We start from the raw sequence: 19,840 nt of genomic DNA, 5'->3' as shown, positions 1-19,840 counted from the left end.
GCCTGGTATACAGTTATGACAAACTTAGCGGGAGTGTTTTTTGTGCTCTCCTGCCAACTTCGGCTACATTTATTTTAATCTCTTATTTTAAATCCTCGTAACACAAACAGCAATTTTCTTGGACAATTTCAGGCGTTATAGTGGACGCGCTTTGTGAGTTTGGAATTGTTTACCAAACGCGCTAACCAAAGTAGCTAATTGGAATAAATAACGGACATTAACGAACAAATCAAGCATTTATTGTGGACCTGGGATTCGTGGGAGTGCATTCTGATGAAGATCATGAAAGGTATGGGAATATTTATCATGTAATCTCTGGTTTCTGTTGACTCCAAAATGGCGGCTAATTTGACTCTTGTTCTGAGCTCCGTCTCAGATTATTGCATGGTTTGCTTTTTCCGTAACGTTTTTTTGAAATCTGACACAGCAGTTGCATTAAGGAGAGGTATATCTATAATTCCATGTGTATAACTTGTATTATCATCTACATTTATGATGAGTATTTCTGTTGAAACGATGTGGCTATGCACTATCACTGGATGTTTTTGGAACTAGTGAATGTAATGCACCAATGTAAACTCAGATTTTTTTATATGAACTTTATCAAACAAAACATGCATGTATTGTGTAACATGAAGTCCTATGAGTGTCATCTGATGAAGATCATCAAAGGTTAGTGATTAATTTTAGCTATATTTCTGCTTTTTGTGACTGCTATCTTTCGCTGGAAAAATGGCTGGGCTTATTGTGGTTTGGTGTGACCTAACATAATCGTTTGTAGTGCTTTCGCTGAAAAGCATATTTGAAATCGGACACTTGTGGGATTAACAACAAGATTACCTTTAAAATGGTATAAGAAACATGTATGTCTGAGGAATTTTAATTGTGAGATTTCTGTTGTTTTGAATTTGGCGCCCTGTACTTTCACTGGCTGTTGTCATATCATCCCGTTACCGGGATTGCAGCCATAAGAAGTTTTTAATGGATCAGTCGTATACTTTACGATTAAGGGGAGGTGGGAGGGGAAGCGTTGGGTGTCTTGGTTAGGGAATTAGGGGAATGTGGTTCAGTGTTTTACTGTTAGGATAGATTTGTTTGTTTCAACAGATCTTTACATATTTTCCTCACTAAAAAAATACTCACGCGATGCTAAACATATTTAGATATGCCCTTATGCTATAGCTTATTCCATGTTTACATATTTGGTTAAATGACATCAAATGCAAAACTTAAATTTACTTAGTGGAATCTCCGTAGAGTTGGTAAACTATCCAAGCTTAAAACAGGTTATTACTAGGCCTAAACAACTCTATTCATCTTCCTACAAGAAACTCACTTGTTGAAAGATGAGCTACTTAAAGTACGCAGGAGATGGCAAGAGCAAGTAATGGCATCCTGTTTCTCCTCTCATTCTCGTGGTGTTATGGTTTTAAATTCACAAATTAGTTCCGTTTCAAGTGGATAATATTATAACTGATACAGCTGGTGGATACATCTTGATACAGGGAAGTCTTTCGAATGAGCGCATTAATCTGGTTAATGTTTATGGTCCTAATGATGATAATCCAAAATTCTTTGAGAATGTATTTCTATTGATAGGACTTTACCAGGAAGGGAGGCTAATGGCAGGGGATTTTAATTGCACTCTTGATCCTCATCTAGATCGCTCCTCTGGTTTAGACAATTCCCAGAAAGTGTATAAATAAATTACAGCATTTCATTAAGGACTTAAATCTATGTGATCATTGGAGGACTCAGAACCCGAGTAAAAGGGAGTATTCGCGTTAATCGTCGACATTTAAATCATATTCTCAGAGTACTTTTTCGTTTTTTGCTTATTGCTTCCCAATGTAGCAGGACGTGGAAATGATAGTATTGTTCTGAGTGACCGTTCCATTATTCTATAGGGATACAAAACTAGTAAAATGATACTCTAGATGGCTTTTGCATTTATTTTACATTGAACACTGACCAAATGTCAGCGAGTACCAGAAGGGAGCCTTTCAAAGCATATATTTGGGGGAAAATTATACGTTTTACCAGTTTCAAATCAAATCAATTAAATCTGAAAATGAGAGAGATGGACAGCAAAATCAGAGAATTGGAGAGGGAAGCTTTTTTGGAAAACTCAGTAGAAGTAAACCAATAAGTATTAGCTCTTAAAGCTCAGTATGAAGAACTTTCCACCTCAATGGCTGCTGAAACAGTCCTTCTATAACCAAGGGGGAAAACCTGCTAAATTGCCGGCTTGGCGCATTAAGAAGTTAAATTCAGACAATTTATGAATTGCATTAATAGCTCTAAGGACAATTATCAATGGATCCTGTAGAAATAAACCACACATTTTCTTTGTACTACAACACACTTTACACTACGCTGACAGACACAGCAAACCTTTTTGCCACAGTTCGCATTGATGTGCCATCCTGGATGAACTGCACTACCTGAGCCACTTGTGTGGGTTGTAGACTCCGTCTCATGCTACCACTAGAGTGAGAGCACCGCCAGCATTCAAAAGTGACCAAAACATCAGCCAGGAAGCATAGGAACTGAGAAGTGGTCTGTGGTCACCACCTGCAGAATCACTCCTGTTTTGGGGGGTGTCTTGCTAATTGCCTATAATTTCCACCTTTTGTCTATTCCATTTGCACAACCAGCATGTGAAATTTATTGTTAATCAGTGTTGCTTCCTAAGTGGACAGTTTGATTTTACAGAAGTGTGATTGACTTGGAATTACATTGTGTTGTTTAAGTGTTCCCTTTATTTTTTTGAGCAGTGTATTTTAAATGTTTAATAAATGTGACAAATGTGATTTTTTTTTCCTCCCAGAATCTAGTATACTCTATATTTTACAGCACACTATAAGGAGTATAATATCACCAAGGGTCTTACATGTAAATGTATAAAAAAGGGCCTAGAAATAATTGCCACTTTCATCCTAATTTTCCCCCAAATATCGTTTGTGATACAAAGCATGTCAAATATCCTTATTCCCAATTAAGATTATGTGAGAATTGCCAGAACAATTAGATATTTTCAGTCTATCCTGGCGTGGAATCGCCCACCTGCCTATTACAAGCCAACCGGCAGCAGTAGGAACGGAGACGAGGGGTGGGGGTGGGGGGAGGTCTGCTTGTGGGAACATTGACACCTAAGTAGATGAAAGGCTCCATGTGAAGAGAACATGATTTATTCAGCTTCCCCTCTTTCTCCCTAGAAGCCCCTGGCCTGCCCTACACAGCGCAACAGCCACAAAATGCTGTCTTTATGTTACTACAGGTCAAACAATAAAATTCCATCTAACATTGTGTCTGTTGTCTTGTAATGCCTACCATCAATGACATACAAATACTTTAGAGACAACAGTGATGCATTGAGAGTGTGGGTGTGGGGTCAGTAAAAGGATTGGGCTACTAATGTTTCAATTCCCAAGTCACATCAGTGCCCTCATCGATCCAAGGCAATAAGCAGGCAGACACACTGACAAAAGGGGAAGGAGACAAGATATAGACAGAGGCTGACTATATAATTAAGAATAGAGGAGGAAAGGAAGAGAGGATTCTCCTAGAACAGAGGGAACAGAGACACAGCAGTCACCAGTGATATTAGAGAAGGAATGCCGGCAGTAATCCCCCGCTCCCCTGTGGTATTTTAACGGTTCCTCCCCTTCCACTGTTGCCATCAGTCAGTCAGAACACAGCAGCTAATGGCCTTGCCTGGGCCACCTGGGGAGGCTGTCCCACCTCATCGGACCCAAGGTCACATGCTGGCTGGAGACGCCTCTGTGTGTGTGTGTGTGAGAGAGATTGAGTGAGTCAATATGGATATGGATCTTGAACAGGAGCATCTGCACCAAATTCACATAGAAATGTGAGTTAAAGATCTGTTGTTCTCATTAAAAGCAAGTCTAAAAAGCGGTAGATATGTTCTGTGTGCGCTATTTCTATGCTTCCCGTTCTTAAAGGAAAAATCCACCCAAAACCACTCATAACTATAATTTACACTAATATGTGAGAACAATATTTTGTTTATTTTTTTATAATAAGGTTGGCAACAATATATGAAAATCATTGTGGAAATCTGTTGCAGCTCAAGTTGACTACAAAACCAACAATGCACTGCTAGGTAGCTAGTTAGCAAATGTAGCTACATACAATAATACCAAAGTCAATATCAGCATGTGAAGTAGCTAGTTAGCTGTAAAATTGCTTAAACAAATTGCACTATCAATTTAGGAATACAAACACACCATTTTCAACCTGCAGCTCGATGTGCCTCACAGAGTGGAGTCTGACATTCGCAACAGCACCATGCAATGCACTCTGGACTGAAGAGGCAGACAAATAGGATAAATGTGTTAGACCCTCTGTTAAATGATATTCCTCAAAGTAGAAATATCGCAAAATTATGATCAATGGCTCATTCGAGAGAAGACATTATGACATCAGCCAATATTGAAATCTGACACGTATGATAGACATTTCCGCAATCTAAAAGTCGTATTCCTATTCACTTTTAGTGTAGTGAGAGTGGCTTTATCTCAATGCTACGTCATACCGGACACATTTCTGCCTGCTCCAACTGCTCAAACTCATTCCATGGAGGGCAGAGTGTCTGCAGATTTTTGTTTTTTCCTTTGAATTAAGACCTAGACAATCAGGTGAGGGGAGTATCTTACTAATTATTGACCTTAATTCATCAATCAAGTACAAATGTGGAGTGTAAACCCGCAGAAATTCAGCCCTCTATGGAATGAGTTTGACACGTGCACTACACTATACTTGCATATTTTATCACAAACTTCAATTTTTGCAACCAGGAAATGGCAGAGCGATTCTGCATAGGGCATCTTTAATAATTACTAAATAAATTAATTGACTATTAACCAGACAGACAACAGAAATGGGTCTCTAGCTCATGAAAAAACAGGAAAAAATATGTCCCACCATTTATCATGTATGAGGTGAGTTCAATGATCACAGAACTACCTACCATACGGTCCATATTGGGGCATCATTGATTTCCCTAAAGAGACTTCTTCTCAATTATTCTTGGAAAGTCGTCTTTAGGGCAGGCTGCACAACGACAAAATAATATCACCCAAAATAAAGAACTGAAAATAACCAAAAGTGCATATCAATAATTCCAGGAGAGGAGAAACTGATAAAACTTCACACATAATCTAAATCAATCAGCTTATGTCCCCTTGCCTGACAGCAACTGTTTCAACACCGGTGGCAGGTGCTGCCTATTGCAGACCAATTGGACCAATTTGCCACACGTTTATTTCATCTTCTGTCATGGGGGACCATTGTTTGATTTTTGTCAGCCTAGTAAATGGAGACAGGTGTCAACAAAGAAACTTTATAACTTTCCTCAAATACATACATCAGAGAATCCCTAGTTCCTACTTCTATGACATAGACACCACTGATGACTGACAATGTTATATTCTGGAATTTATACTAGGAGCAGCCAGGGGCCTCCTTGCTGTTGCGCAGATAGTCTCCACTCTCCAAAACAAGTCTTAGTTTGGAGCACTTTTTTTTTTAAATTGCAAAAATTATATTAACTTCTATTAAATAAAAAACGTAAGGATTGGCTGTTTGGCTCAGACATCTTCAGGTAAGATAAAGAACTATGGGCCGGCTCTTGGCATACGCGACATAAGTGGTTGCCTATGGGGTCTCAACTTACGGTTGAGAGATCGAATGGTAGAATGCACAAGGTGTAAGTTCAAAATTTGGTTGTGCATCAATCAGCAACTTTTCTCGTTATATCAGTCACTAACAGTCACTCAATTAGCCATGTCAGATAATGTTTTGATTGGTAAGTTAGTTTAGCCAGCTACCTAAACTAGTAGTAATCATGGCCGAATACCAACTGGAACGTTCTTGACCTCCAGGGGGCTCCCATTTACCTTGTCACTCACTCAGAAATATTTAACACAGCAAAATGTGTAGAATTGCAGGAAATTAGCGGTAAAACTACAATTTTCTTCTAGGTCTGCCCATAGCAAAAAGTGTAGAACACAGGAGGTTGGTGGCACCTTAATTGAGGAGAACAGGCCTGTGGTAATAGTTGGAGCGGAATTCCATGTTTATGATTCCATTTGCACCATTCTGGCCGTTATTATGAGCTGTTCTCTCATCAGCAACTTCCTATGGTGTAGAACTGCAAAGTCTTGCTTTAAAACTGCAAAATGTTCACTCCACCCCATGGCATAATGTGTAGAATTGCAGGATATTAACTTTCAAACTTTTATGTTTTGCCTGCGAGGTGGGGAGGCCCAACCAAATATCGCTTAAGGGCCCCAAAATGTACTGATGAGAGCAACATATGTGCTACCGTGCGGCTCTTCAAATTGCCCCACCGCTTATTAAGAGCATCTACCTCAACGTTGCTCCTCAGTGGTTTCCTATGGCAATGTGAATGTTTCCATGGCAGCCGCGGATCACACCATCATCGGGCAGCGGCACCATACCAGCACTAAACTTCTCAACAAAAGTTCCCCTGCCTTGAACAGTCGTTAATGGCATTCGAAAAACAAGTCAACCTTTCTTATAGAAACAATACAGTCCAAATCTCAAATAAACTAATACAACGAATGTTTTGTAGACTGTGTAAGACGAGACCCAAGTCGGCTTGCTGCCACGCTCTCACTGGCTGCACTCAGAACTTCTCAAAATCTTTTACATTGGCTAATGTTACCGAGCGTTCACAATGTATAGCATACCTGTCAAGATGTACAGAAGAACAATAAATACAGCATGCTGTCCTTTGTAAAGCGGGTAATTCCTTAGGCAAGGCAGGAACATTTTGAAAGTAGAGCCGTCTTCCATCGAACACGCTTGTCTGTCCTCCGGACTACGAAACCTCCTCAGCAACAACTCCAAACTGCGATTGGACTGTACCACTAGAGCACCAATAGGGGGGCTCACCTGATTCCAGCGATACAGTCAAATGAGAAGCAATCCTCCAGCACACCATCCCTGAAAAATGTGTGTAATATATAGATTACGTCATCCATATTGCAAATAAAGATTTATACATTTATGCTACAGTTGAAGTACACATTTACTAAGTAGGCCTATGAAATAAGATGTGTTTCTGAACGGGGGTAATTTCCCTGTGGTAATTGGTAAGTAAAAACACATTACCTATCATTAATTAACTGAAGAATTAATAAAGATTTTCTGAATGAGGTCAATATAAGAGACATGAGTAACAATATGACCTGAAATTTGATCAACTGCTGATTAAACATATTTTGCGGGTTGCAACAAATCTTTGGTTAAAGGGATATTGCACAAACTTGTATTCTAAGCAAGTGGAGGTTTTAATCAGACACAAGTTATATACAGCATGGAGAATGCAGCACAATGAGCGTGGCACATGTACCAGTGTGGTTCATATCCATTGCTGTAAGCCTATCTCTGCTCCCCATGTCCGAATTCCTTCCTGTTCCCATGCATGTTTGGCCCAGTCACCTCTCTCTGAAGGCAAGTTAACTCAGGACCAGCATCAGCCTTAATCCCCTGTTCCCCACTGGTAATCCCCCCACCATAACATCTCTCCAAAAACCCAATCTGTGTATCCGTCCCCCTGCCGTTCTTCAACAACTGGGACACACCACCCCAAGTCTAATTGGGGCGTTCAGAAATTAACTAGCTAATCCTTGCAAACAGCAATTGTGGGGGGCACCCCTCCTTTTGGCTGGAACCTAACCAGGTCAGTGCTTTAATTTGAGTCTCATATTCTGTCTTCTCAAGAGCCACCAGGGACACAATTACTCTCCTGACACCCTATTCATCCACACCCTGGCACAGTGTGAGGCAGGCCAGGGTGTGTGTTGGGATGTGTTCTGCATGTCTTTCCATCTGATTTATGAGATGGGGGAAGAATCTATCTTAAAGAGGGCCCTAGCCATTGTGAAAGATGCTAAGAATACTTTTCCGACCACAACAAAAGAAGACTGTTTTTTTAAAAAGCACAATGTCCTGGTATTGGATTCTAAGAGATACATTGTCAGATTAGTAATGAAATTCCATTAATAATGGGGTTATAAAGTGCTCAGACACTGATATCCTACTGTGTGAAAAAAGAGAGAATGTTTATAGCCTACTAGGCCAGATACCAGTCAGCCGGAGCCATTATTACTTGCACAGATGCAGGCTTACAGTTGGTACAGTCTTCTTGTTAAGCAGTCTGTCAGAGAGTTTTGATGGTGAGAAAAAGTAGAACAGATACATGCTTCATTTGTTTCATTTTATGATCTATGGTTACACCACCCTCATGGCCTCATCAAAATACAATGACTTCAAAGTTTCACCAAACTCTCCCACAACCCCTCATCACAGGGTAGCGAGTGGCTGTCATTACAGAAACATTGTGCCTGCCTGTCAGTAGCCCCAGCAGCAGAGCCCAGGGAGCTTTCACCTCGATGCGCCTGAGAGCAGAGGCACTCATTCAGCTCAAGACCTTCTCATCTGTCATGGATTAGATCAACTGAGACCTGAAACTCGAACCCGTGTTCTATTTCAATCTATTTCCCCCTCTAGCTGTCTCAAACTTCAATGTAAAAAAAAAAGAATTACATTCACATCCCTCAGGTGTCTTCACTTTTTCCAACACAACATTTCCCACTGATGCAATACCTTAATTCATGCAATGAGGACATATATTAGGATTTCATAAAGCAGTCAAGTGTATATGAAATTATTGTGTGTTCACAGTGCATTGTGTTTATTGCTTCGCCCAACGGAAAATATACAAAAAGAAGCTGGCCTTGCAAGTGACTCTTACCCTCAGATCTACCATATTAACTCAATTTTTAAGTTTATGGAACTTGTGTGTGACTTAAAATCCAAAATGTGTCTTATCTGCTTGCATGTTCCCCTCTATATCATTATAGAGACAGACATCTGTTGCTATGCAAATAATCTAGAACCAGACTGCAGAATCCTCTTCTCCTGATCACCCCATTTCACAAGTTCTACCCTTAAGTACAACAAACACACCTACCAGACTTTACACCAGACATAGGCCATACAAACACGCAAGCACACACACACACAAACAAATGGAAACAGCACCGGCAGTTAAGGTCCTCTCCTGTTAATCTCAGATGAATACTTTTTACTCTGATCCATGTTAGTCTGATGAATGCTGTGTATGTTCTTGTCATCACCTTACCCACATGGTTTGCTAATGAAAGAACACATCTGCATATTTTTCGCAGGAACATGGATGGTTTGTTTTGAGAGGCAGCATTATTAAAGGTAAAAGTAAAACAATTGCACTACCATTGTCAGACACCAGGGCACATTTGTTACACAAATTCTCTGGTGGGACCATAATACACCTGTTATAAAACATAATTGATGAAATTAAGCAATAAATTGAAGCTGAGGGCGATAGAGGAAAAGGAGCTTTGTAACAGAAAAACTTTCACTTTGAACAAGAACCATGACATTTTTTGGTGGATGGTGGATTTGTTGTCTTTTTAAAACTGTTGTCCTGTGGCTGGGATAACAAACATCCCGTCCTGCAATCCGTGTTCACATTGTTCTCTTTCACAGAGCACTTTGTCTCTCTGAGGAATGTTGAGTAAGCCTCAAGGGCTCTTCAGTGAGTGCCAGGGGGATTGGAGGGGCTGGTGGAAGTGAAGCTCAGTGTAATAAGTGCAAGTCCCCCTTTCTCTCTTTATCCTTTTATTCTGTGGGTCTCCTCCCCCATACATCTCTCCATCCCTTATACAGGTGTCTGTCTTGGCCATGGGCAGGTCTGAGACTGTTTAGCATAATAACTCATTTAGAAAACAGAGGGAACAAACTGGACACTATCAAGTGAATGGATGGATTGACGAATGTTCTTCTGCAGCTCCTTAGGTGCCCCTTAACACTCTCTGTATCCCTACAAGGTTTTCATTGGACAACATGTTTCCCCAGGGACAGTTATACTTTGTACTCTATTCAGGCTGAGTTACTTTTAGAGTTCTAGACCATTTCACTCAGCTTTTCACATTAAGGCTAAATCCTTATAGAATCACAGTGAGAAAATACCATGGATTTTGTGCCTTAAAGTGATAGTATACCCCAGGTTCAAAGGGTCTGACGTTTAAACCTCAACAGCGCTCTAATATCAAGATGAGTTCACCCGAAGACCATCAAGTTGTACGCTTCAATGAATGGGAAAGATAGGCACCATTTGAAAGAGATAACATCTGAGAGATCTCTAAAGTGAGTGCATTATAATAATACCACTATAAAGTGTTGCATTCATTCACTAGAACCTAGTCTGAATTTCCACTCACATTGAGTATCTTTATTCCTCCCAAGCTTGCACCTCATCATGCATGAGTAGATTCAGAGTTGAGAGCTGCACAGCAAGGATATTATATGAACCCACAGCGACATCTGCTGGCCATAAAGAAATCAAAAAGGCTGTGACACTGGGAACACAGCATGCTGCTACTCATTTGGGACCCCGCTTCAGAATTGAGATAAGAATACTTAACATGGACTTAAGGCAACATTTGACTTTAGCAGAAAGTGCATAAGAAATGTAAGTGTTTCTGCCCAGACCAAAACGCTATTCTATTGGCATGTTACATACTAGTAACAAGACAACCTTTTTTCACCTGCATTTAAAAATTGACATAACTGATAAGATACACAAACAAGATCAGACTGCAATAAACAAAAGTCACATGCACCTTTTGGCTACCTTGAGTCATAACAATACTTGTATTTTCAGCACTTAAACTGCTAAAAGTACTTAATACATTATCTAAAAAGACAGCAGTGAAAGCTGTAATCTCAAATTGCACTTCTCTGCTTAAATGCACACAAACACATGACAGCAGTATATTCACATTAGCAATAAAATAACAATATTTAATTTGTAGAGCGTATATCCCACACTCAATGCAAAGTATTGGACCCACAAATTGGTTCCCATGATTGAGTCAAAACTTATCAATAACTAATCAGCAGACATAACAAGAAAATCCCCTCCACTCTAAATTCTGTTCATCAAGAGGCGTTTCACCACTAGGCTGCCATACAGGCAGCATCAATGTAAAGTCCATGTGGCCTAGTAGTCACATCATACAAACAGAATAAGGTGGACAAGACTGTAAATGGTTCAATAAAGTAGAGTTAGTCCTCTCGCAGATATGCATCAGGGATGTCTTCTTCCTCCATGGCGGCAGGTAGCTTGATCCTTTGACTTTCCTCTGCTTTGGACTCCTTTAGGTTCTGCTCTGCCTCCATAGAGAGCTGTCTGATCTGATCGACATGAGACTGCGCCACCTGGAGGCTGGTCTGTGCTGTCACAGACGCCTGGTCGGCACCTGAAAAAACACACAGTCTACAACCAAGGACCAAAACGGACACAGGTGGACACTCGTTGTCTAGGTTGTCTATTCCCACCCCTAATTAAATATTGACCTATCAGGAGCATCAGAATATAGTAGTAAGCCTATACTTCATTCAAACCTTTCATCTTAATTTTATTTTTATTTATTTTTTAATCACAAAATAATGTGTGGCATTTGAAATAATTAAACTCAGCAAAAAAATAAAACGTCAATTTTTCAGGACCCGGTCTTTCAAAGATAATTAGTAAAAATGCAAATAACTTCACAGATCTTCATTGTAAAGGGTTTAAACACTGATTCCCATGCTTGTTCAATGAACCATAAACAATTAATGAACATGCACCTGTGGAACGGTCTTTAAGACACTAACGGCTTACAGACGGTAGGCAATGAAGGTCACAGTTATGAAAACTGAGGACACTAAAGAGGACGTTCTACTAAAGGCCGTTCTACTGACTCTGAAAAACAACAAAAGAAAGATGTCCAGGGTCCCTGCTCATCTGCATGAATGTGCCTGAGGCATGCTGCAAGGAGGCATGAGGACTGCAGATGTGGGCAGGGCAATAAATTGCAATGTCTGTACTGTGAGACGCCTAAGACAGCACTACAGGGAGACAAGACGGACAGCTGATCGGCCTCGCAGTGGCAAACCACGTGTAACAGCTGCACAGGATCGGGAACATCCGAACCTCACACCTGCGGGACAGGTACAGGATGGCAACAACAACTGCCCAAGTTACACCAGGAACGCACAACCCCAACATCAGTCTGCCTGTCTGCAATAGGCTGAGAGAGGCTGGACTGAGGGCTTGTAGGCCTGTTTTAAGGCAGGTCCTCACCAAACAAACATCACCGGCAACAACGTCGCCTATGGGCACAAACCCACCGTCGCTGGACCAAACAGGACTGGCAAAAAGTTCTCTTCACAGACGAGTCAAGGTTTTGTCTCACCAGGGACGATGGTCGGATTCGCGTTTATCGTCGAAGGAATGAGCATTACACCGAGGCCTGTACTCTGGAGCGGGATCGATTTGGAGGTGGAGGGTCCGTCACAGTCTGGAGCGGTGTGTCACAGAATCATCGGACTGAGCTTGTTGTCATTGCAGGTAATCTCAACGCTGTGCGTTACAGGGAAGACATCCTCCCTGCAGGCTCATCCTGACATGACCCTCCAGCATGACAATGCCACCAGCCATACTGCTCGTTCTGTGTGTGATTTCCTGCAAGACAGGAATGTCAGTGTTCTGCCATGGCTAGGGAAGAGCCCGGATCTCAATCCCATTGAACACGTCTGGGACCTGTTGGATCAGAGTGTGAGGGCTAGGTCCATTCCCCCCAGAAATTTCCAGGAACTTGTAGGTGCCTTGTTGGAAGAGTGGGCTAACATCTCACAGCAAGAACTGGCAAATCTGGTGCAGTCCATGAGGAGATGCTGCATTAAGTACTGTTGTGCTGGTGGCCACACCAGATACTGACTGTTACTTTTGATTTTGACCCCCCCTTTGTTCAGGGACACATTATTCAACTTCCGTTAGTCACATGTCTGTGGAACTTGTTCAGTTTATGTCTCAGTTGATGATACAAATATTTACACGTTAAGTTTGCTGAAAATCTTTGTTTCTTTTTTTGCTGAGTTTAGACTACATTTCATTTGATCAAATAAATTATATAACTCATCACAATTGACTAAGAAATTATGCTTTAATGACAAATTGTAATTAAAATATTACATGAATTGGAAACTAAATTAATGAGGCTGCACAAACATGAGTTTTTCATTCATACAACATGTAGGGTAAATTACCACAGTAGATTTTCCATGGTAAAATAGTAAATACTTTATTTCAGTTGTACGGAATGATTGTCAAATAGATTAAGTCGCCCTTAGTCTGTTTAAAAAGTAGGATTCATTTGTTCTGATGATTATACACACAAGAGCGCAAAATCTTAAAATGTTGGCAGCAATCAGAACTAAAAGAACCTGGAAATCCACTTTAGGGAGTGGTAAATTGGTGGCCAAAGGTTGCAATTGATATCAGCTGTGCGGGTAATTTTAGGGCGTATTGATGGTTTAACAAGAGATTCTCTTGTGTTGTTAGTACACTGGCAAATTTTCCTTGCAATAGACCCAGAAGCACTGGTAGGTTGCCAGGTCCCAGATCTGTTTGTGCCATCATGTTATGTTTGGCATGACAAGGAGTGAAATGATAGCACAAACAGGCTGGTACCCAGGCTAACTGGTAGGGGTATAGGCAGGTCAACCTGAAGTTAACATAAAAATCCTAACAAATCTACTTTCTATGATCCAATGTGGGAGTAGGTGCATAGGATACAGTACCCGCGTTGTATGCCGTTTCAGCTGCCAGTTTAGAGAGGTTGATGGCCATCATCCAGTTAGACTCAAACCTCTTACAGTCCTCCCTCAAATCACTCACCTAGACAAAGATGGCAAGAGATGGGATAAGGACAGGAGTTACTCATCCGGTAAAAACATACATACAAAACTATCTTGTTTTCCATTTCTGTGACATTAAATTAACAAATACAGCGGGTGAATGTTGACAGGGAATAGTCTAAGCTAACGAGGCAGCCTGAGTAGTGCATGACCTTTGACCTCTTAAACCACTGATGTCACCTACCTCCTGGCGCTGACGAACGATCACTTGCCACACAGAGTCCTCCTCCGCAGGGGTCAGCTTGCTGCCTGAGGCAACATAGTGCTTGTGTAGGGTCACCAGTGTATGTATTGTCTAGAGAGAAAATGCAAACATTAGCTAGCTGGCCAACAGACAGACGCACAAACCAACACGTGCAAGTACATACTGTGTGTACACAAGTGGAGTGTACTAAAGTGAACGTTGCTGTGATGTCATACACTGCTCGTGCAGCTACAGTAGGGCTATGTTTGTGTCAAATACATTTCAGAGTTTATGAATGGACAGTAGAATGAATCCACAGTAAAAGCTGAGTAGAGGAGAGTGGGGTCTGTTGAGCCACCTCTTGCTTCTAGGAAACAATACACAAAATCAATCATGTGATCACATTTAGGAAGAGGTCATTCATTTATTTATGAAGGAAGAAACCACATGGAACAAACTGGTAAGACAGTTTTTAATATACAGTATGTGGACACTCCTTCAAATTAGTGGATTTGGCTTTTTCAGTCACACCCGTTAATGACATGTGTGTGTAATATATATATATATATATATATATATATATATATATATATATATACACCCGTTAATGACATGTGTATGTATATACACTGCTCAAATGCAGATTTGTGGCCTGTTGGAGGTCATTTTGCAGGGCTCTGGCAGTGCTCCTCCTGCTCAAGGGCGTAGGTAGCGGTCCTGCTGCTGGGTTGTTGCCCTCCTACGGCCTCCTCCACGTCTCCTGATGTACTGGCCTGTCTCCTGGTAGCGCCTCCATGCTCTGGACACTACGCTGACAGACACAGCAAACCTTCTTGCCACAGCTCGCATTGATGTGCCCTCCTGGATGAGCTGGACTACCTGAGCCACTTGTGTGGGTTGTAGACTCCGTCTCATGCTACCACTAGAGTGAGAGCACCGCCAGCATTCAAAAGTGACCAAAACATCAGCCAGGAAACATAGGAACTGAGAAGTGGTCTGTGGTCACCACCTGCAGAATCACTCCTTTATTGGGGGTGTCTTGCTAATTGCCACCTTTTGTCTATTCCATTTGCACAACAGCATGTGAAATTTATTGTCAATCAGTGTTGCTTCCTAAGTGGACAGTTTGATTTCACAGAAGTGTGATTGACTTGGGGTTACATTGTGTTGTTTAAGTGTTCCCTTTATTTTTTTGAGCAGTATATATATATATATTTTACCTTTATTTAACTAGGCAAGTCAGTTAAGAACAAATTCTTATTTTCAATGACGGCCTAGGAACAGTGGGTTAACTGCCTGTTCAGGGGCAGAACGACAGATTTGTACCTTGTCAGCTCGGGGATTTGAACTTGCAACCTTCCGGAAATGTCTAGGAGCAACAACTCAGCTGCAAAGTGTATATTCTTTGTGTTCTGAATGGTCCTCCATCTAATGTTCCATGATTCTAGAGGCTGAAGCACGAGTTGAGCACCTACATATACTGAAACTGGACAATATTAGAAGTTCAGATTCATAAGCTACAGGCAGAGTGGGACTGGCGAGTGCTGAAACGCATTAAAAACAATAATAAAATAAATAAAATCGGTCCTCGGATGCAACAATCACTACAGAGTTCCAAACTGCCTCTGGAAGCACTGTCAGCACAATAAACTGTTCATTGGGAGCTTCATGAAATGGGTTTCCATGGCCAAACAGCCGCACACAAGCCTAAGATCACCATGCTCAGTTCCAAGCGTTGACTGGAGTGGTGTAAAGCTCGCCGCCATTGGACTCCGGGACAGTGGAAACACATCCCTTTGGCGTAATGAATCACTCTTCACCCACTGGCAGTACGACGGACGAATCTGGGTTTGGTGGATGCCAGGAGATTGCTATACAGAAATGGTTTGTCGAGATCGGTGTGGAAGAACTTGACTGGGCTGCACAGAGCCCTGACCTCAAACCCATTGAACACCTTTGGGATGAATTGGAACGTGAGCCAGGCCTAATCACCTAACATCAGTGCCGACCTCGCTAATGAGCGTGGCTGAATGGAAGCAAGCCCCCGCAGCAATGTTCCAACATCTAGTGGAAAGCCCTCCCAGAAGAGTGGAAGCTGTTATAGCAGCAAGGGGGAAACCGACTCCATTAATAATGCCCATGAATTTGGAATGAAATGTCCGACGAGCAGGTGTCCGCATACTTTTGGTCATGTAGCGCATGTCAATTAAAAAATAAATGATTTTCACAAAGTCAAACGAATGTACTGTGTTATAGGTTTCATGATGCTTGTATCTAATCCAAAGTAGATATAGTTTTCTACATCAGTTGGGGTCTCTAAGCCACAATATGAGGTCCTAAACCTATCATGAACGTGCATCCTGGTAGCTGTATGGGCTAATAGTAAAAATGCTTGCCTGGGGGTAAGTTGAGCCAAAGGCCACCATACAAATTATGATTATATTTTGTCTGTTTTATGCATAATATGCATAGCATTTTTGCAATGAACTCAAGATTTGCATTGTTACAGAGAAAACATCACGCTCCATGTATACTGAAGTAAAACAAGCCCCCCTCGAGGTCATTGAGAGAGCAGCCAAGGAAGTGCGAGAAGTCCATTTGAGCAGCAGCAAGATAATTTTTACTTAATGACACTGAAGAGAAACTGACAAAAATAAAACATGTACTTTGCGAAAGAGAGGCTATGACAGAGTAGCAGAAGCGCACAAGGTCTTATCCAATGCCATGGAGTCGGAGCTTGCTAATCCTATCAAGAAACTCACATGGACTAAAAGCCTCAAATGTAGAGAAATGTCCTATGAATTGGCACATCCCTGTCCCAGACAACTGGTCACGAAATGTAAGGGTAAATTATATTGAACAGAAATCTATATCTGAATGCAGGCATACATTTAAGATATTGTATATCACACCGACATTCCATTAATTAAACTGACCTACCAGCACCATCACCCACTTATCCCAAGGCGGCTCAACTTATCCTGTCCCTATGCTTAACTTACCCATTACAGGGGTAGGTTGTGCCAAGAGACCACTTTCTTTTGGACAAGCTATGTTTTCAGAAACATATGTTTCTGAAAGGATACACAACATCCTGAAATATATGTAGATAGCTTGGTTAGAAAGAATTCTATACTTCCCTGATGTAGTGATGCTGAATTGTAAATGGCTAAACATACCCCACTCTCCCCTAATACAGTGAAGTATGCTGAACACTGGCCTATGATAATCACTTTAGTGACATATGAAGGGTGTTAGGTGACAAACAATGGACAATAAGAACTTTACAAAAAATTTAAATGTCAATGTGATAGTTAAGACAAAAATATTTTGAAAACAATGTGGCAGTTGCTACCCATGACAAAAAAAATCCCAATAGTGTACATTATAATATTTACACAATATGAGCCCAAATATAAAGCAAGTGCCGTGCTAAGGAATTTCAAATCTGTTTTGTGAAACCCGCGAAATTGGTGAGTTAATATTTGTGACGTGTATTCCTCAACCTGTCAAGAGTAAGATCAATGTAACATTGTATGGCCAAGCAGTGCAGGAATGACCTGAGGGTGTTTCACAGTCATCGAATGCCTTTCAACTGAAATATAAGGTAAATCATTTTTTAATTCGCTTCTGTCATTCAGATGTTTTCAGAGATGTATGGGTTGTCAGGGATTTGTCCAAATTTACCTTTAGCCACCCCCATTTCTATGACAAGTGCTAACTGTGTGGGAGTGCCTGACACCGATGGCTAAGGCAACAAGCCGGGCAAGAGGCAGCGTTGCGTGGCATTGGCTGTATTGTGATGGTTTTATTCTTTAAAGTAAAAACTACCAGAATTCAGTAGCTACAGCCCTACAATCGATAAAAACATAGCTAAATACCAGTGAATTGAAAATGTGTCCCATCTACATTATCTTACTGTGAAGCTGGCTAGGAGGCAGCTCACTGTCTCTTCTGTGCCTAGGCAAATTATTTGCTGCAGTTAAACCTCCCATGGCCAAGAGTAACTCAGGCCTACCTTAGAAGTAAGCTTTTAGACGAGTAGCCTTCTGTGTTGAAGTTCAGACTTAGTGAGAAGTGTGAGTCTGTTAGGCTGTGTGTGAGATGGTGTTGTTGTAGGTGCTGTGTGGTGTGTATAAAATAACCAATTTCCATAAATGTGTACATAGTTATTATAATTTCATAAATTGTTACAAACTCAGGTTTGCATAAAGCACTCAGATTTGTTAATATTACCACCCTACTTCAAATTATTGAACTTAAATTACTGTAAATACATATTCCATACAGACTAATTTGTATATTAAATGTCTAACTTGAATAAAAAACAATTTTAATAAATTGTACTTTTATTTGAATCAGCCCTGAAAATGTAATTACAATATGGCCATGCGATATTGAAATACTGAACAAAATGTGTTGAATTTAAGAATCCAGACAGGTGATTTGGAGCCACAATTGACTAAGGATTAACATTGACCTGTCCGTGACCTTAATGAACTTTTCCGATAACTTGAAAATAAGATCTCAGCTATGGTAAGTCCTATCCTAATGAATCAACGTGTTTTATGTTCCTGCAAAGCTTCTATTTAGCATGGGATACGAAGTATAACATCAGAACCAAAGTTTAATTGTCTCCTAACACATGGTAATGTGAAAAAGTGGTTACCTTAACGTACTGTGTGAATGAGTCTACGAGTGCCAGGGTGGTCTGAGAGAGGAAGGTGTTGGTGCTATCTGTGACCAAAGAGGATGCCCTGCGGACCAAGGCTTCATGACACAGGTTGTCTTGTTTCTAGAAGAGGGAATAGCAATGGATGGTTAGCTAGTCTTATTTTTGGTTAGATTTCCATTGAATTGGAACATGAAACTGAATGAAGGAATCTACAACTGGCTTACAAGTCTGCATGACTAGCTAACTGTATATCGTTTAAATGTGTAAAACAACCTGTGAGAAGGGCACTGCGCATAGGCCACCAATAGCAGACATAGATATCCAGTTCTTCCGGATCACCCTGGGGAATTTCATGACTTGTCGGCGCACCAACGCCCCACTGAGTCTCCCCAGGTTTGAGGCATAGCTAGAGGACAGAGAGAAAAACATGTAAATCACGAAGTGAATTGCCACATTTCAAGATACCACAACTTACGTGTAACGAAATAGCCACGACAAGAGTAACGTTAGTTAGCTAAGAACAGTAACATTAGCTAAACAATCATATACCTAGCTAATGTTAGCTAGCTCGCATAGCTAGCTTTGTTTCGACATATCCAAACGCAAATTAACGTTAACCCTTTGGAAATACACCGGCCATACATAGCCTAGCTGTTTATATTAGGTCAAACTTGACACACTTATAATTTAGTACGTGAATTAGCTAATAGCTCGACAACTTACCTCAAACCAACACAAACAAAACCTCTCCTGAACGCCGACATATTGGTGTGACGAAAGAGGAAGTTATTCGTCGTCTATGGTATTTTGACGATTGCATAATTTAATGTGCATTTGCCACCTACTGTGCGGGAAGGAAACAGGATTCCCCCAAATACCAACCAAAACTATTTTTTTTTAAACGACCAAAATAATAAACTTAACTAAATAAGAAAATATACATAATAAAAAAATTAAAAATCAAGGAAACAAGCTCAAGGAAACCAGGAAGGGCGGGTCTTCCGGTGCCATTACCCCTTGCAAGTCTTCAGGTGTAAAATCCCCAAAACTGTTCTGCCGCAGACACAATAATGTCCAGTTTATTAGATTTCTTTGAGACTTGTGCGGTACAGTTTATAACTGTGGCAATGAACGCCACAAAA

At 40.9% G+C, this 19,840-nt stretch overlaps 2 protein-coding genes across 3 annotated transcripts in view; both read right to left on the bottom strand.

The window, feature by feature from the left end:
* Positions 1-6,911, bottom strand: part of LOC129868564 (nectin-3-like protein) — a 69,914-nt gene extending 63,003 nt beyond the window's left edge. For both annotated transcript variants that reach the window (XM_055942662.1, XM_055942661.1), the window contains exon 1: positions 6,738-6,911. In XM_055942662.1, the coding sequence (XP_055798637.1) occupies positions 6,738-6,843 (106 nt within the window). In that variant the 5' untranslated portion in view covers positions 6,844-6,911. The remainder of the gene's footprint in view (positions 1-6,737) is intronic.
* Positions 6,912-10,301: 3,390 nt separating this feature from the next.
* Positions 10,302-19,527, bottom strand: diablob (diablo, IAP-binding mitochondrial protein b). Its single transcript, XM_055942660.1, has 6 exons — positions 19,422-19,527; positions 18,972-19,104; positions 18,693-18,818; positions 14,024-14,134; positions 13,723-13,819; positions 10,302-11,357 (listed from the first exon to the last, which is right to left on the bottom strand). The coding sequence occupies exons 1-6, from the start codon at positions 19,460-19,462 to the stop codon at positions 11,164-11,166; spliced, it is 702 nt and encodes a 233-aa protein (XP_055798635.1). The 5' UTR covers positions 19,463-19,527; the 3' UTR covers positions 10,302-11,163.
* Positions 19,528-19,840: the final 313 nt, after the last annotated feature.

This window comes from Salvelinus fontinalis, chromosome 13 (genome assembly GCF_029448725.1).
Source record: "Salvelinus fontinalis isolate EN_2023a chromosome 13, ASM2944872v1, whole genome shotgun sequence".
In the NCBI taxonomy this organism is placed as follows: domain Eukaryota; kingdom Metazoa; phylum Chordata; class Actinopteri; order Salmoniformes; family Salmonidae; genus Salvelinus; species Salvelinus fontinalis.
Note: the sequence above shows the minus strand (reverse complement) of the source record. Positions and strands in the feature narration are given on the sequence as shown.

Excerpts from the sequence above, each read along its gene's own strand:
- diablob (XM_055942660.1), bottom strand. The coding sequence starts at position 19,462 with ATGTCGGCGTTCAGGAGAGGTTTTGTTTGTGTTGGTTTGAG. Across the intron at positions 19,105-19,421 it reads TTTGTTTGTGTTGGTTTGAG|CTATGCCTCAAACCTGGGGA; the intron begins GTAAGTTGTCGA and ends TCTGTCCTCTAG. Across the intron at positions 18,819-18,971 it reads GCGCAGTGCCCTTCTCACAG|AAACAAGACAACCTGTGTCA; the intron begins GTTGTTTTACAC and ends TCCCTCTTCTAG.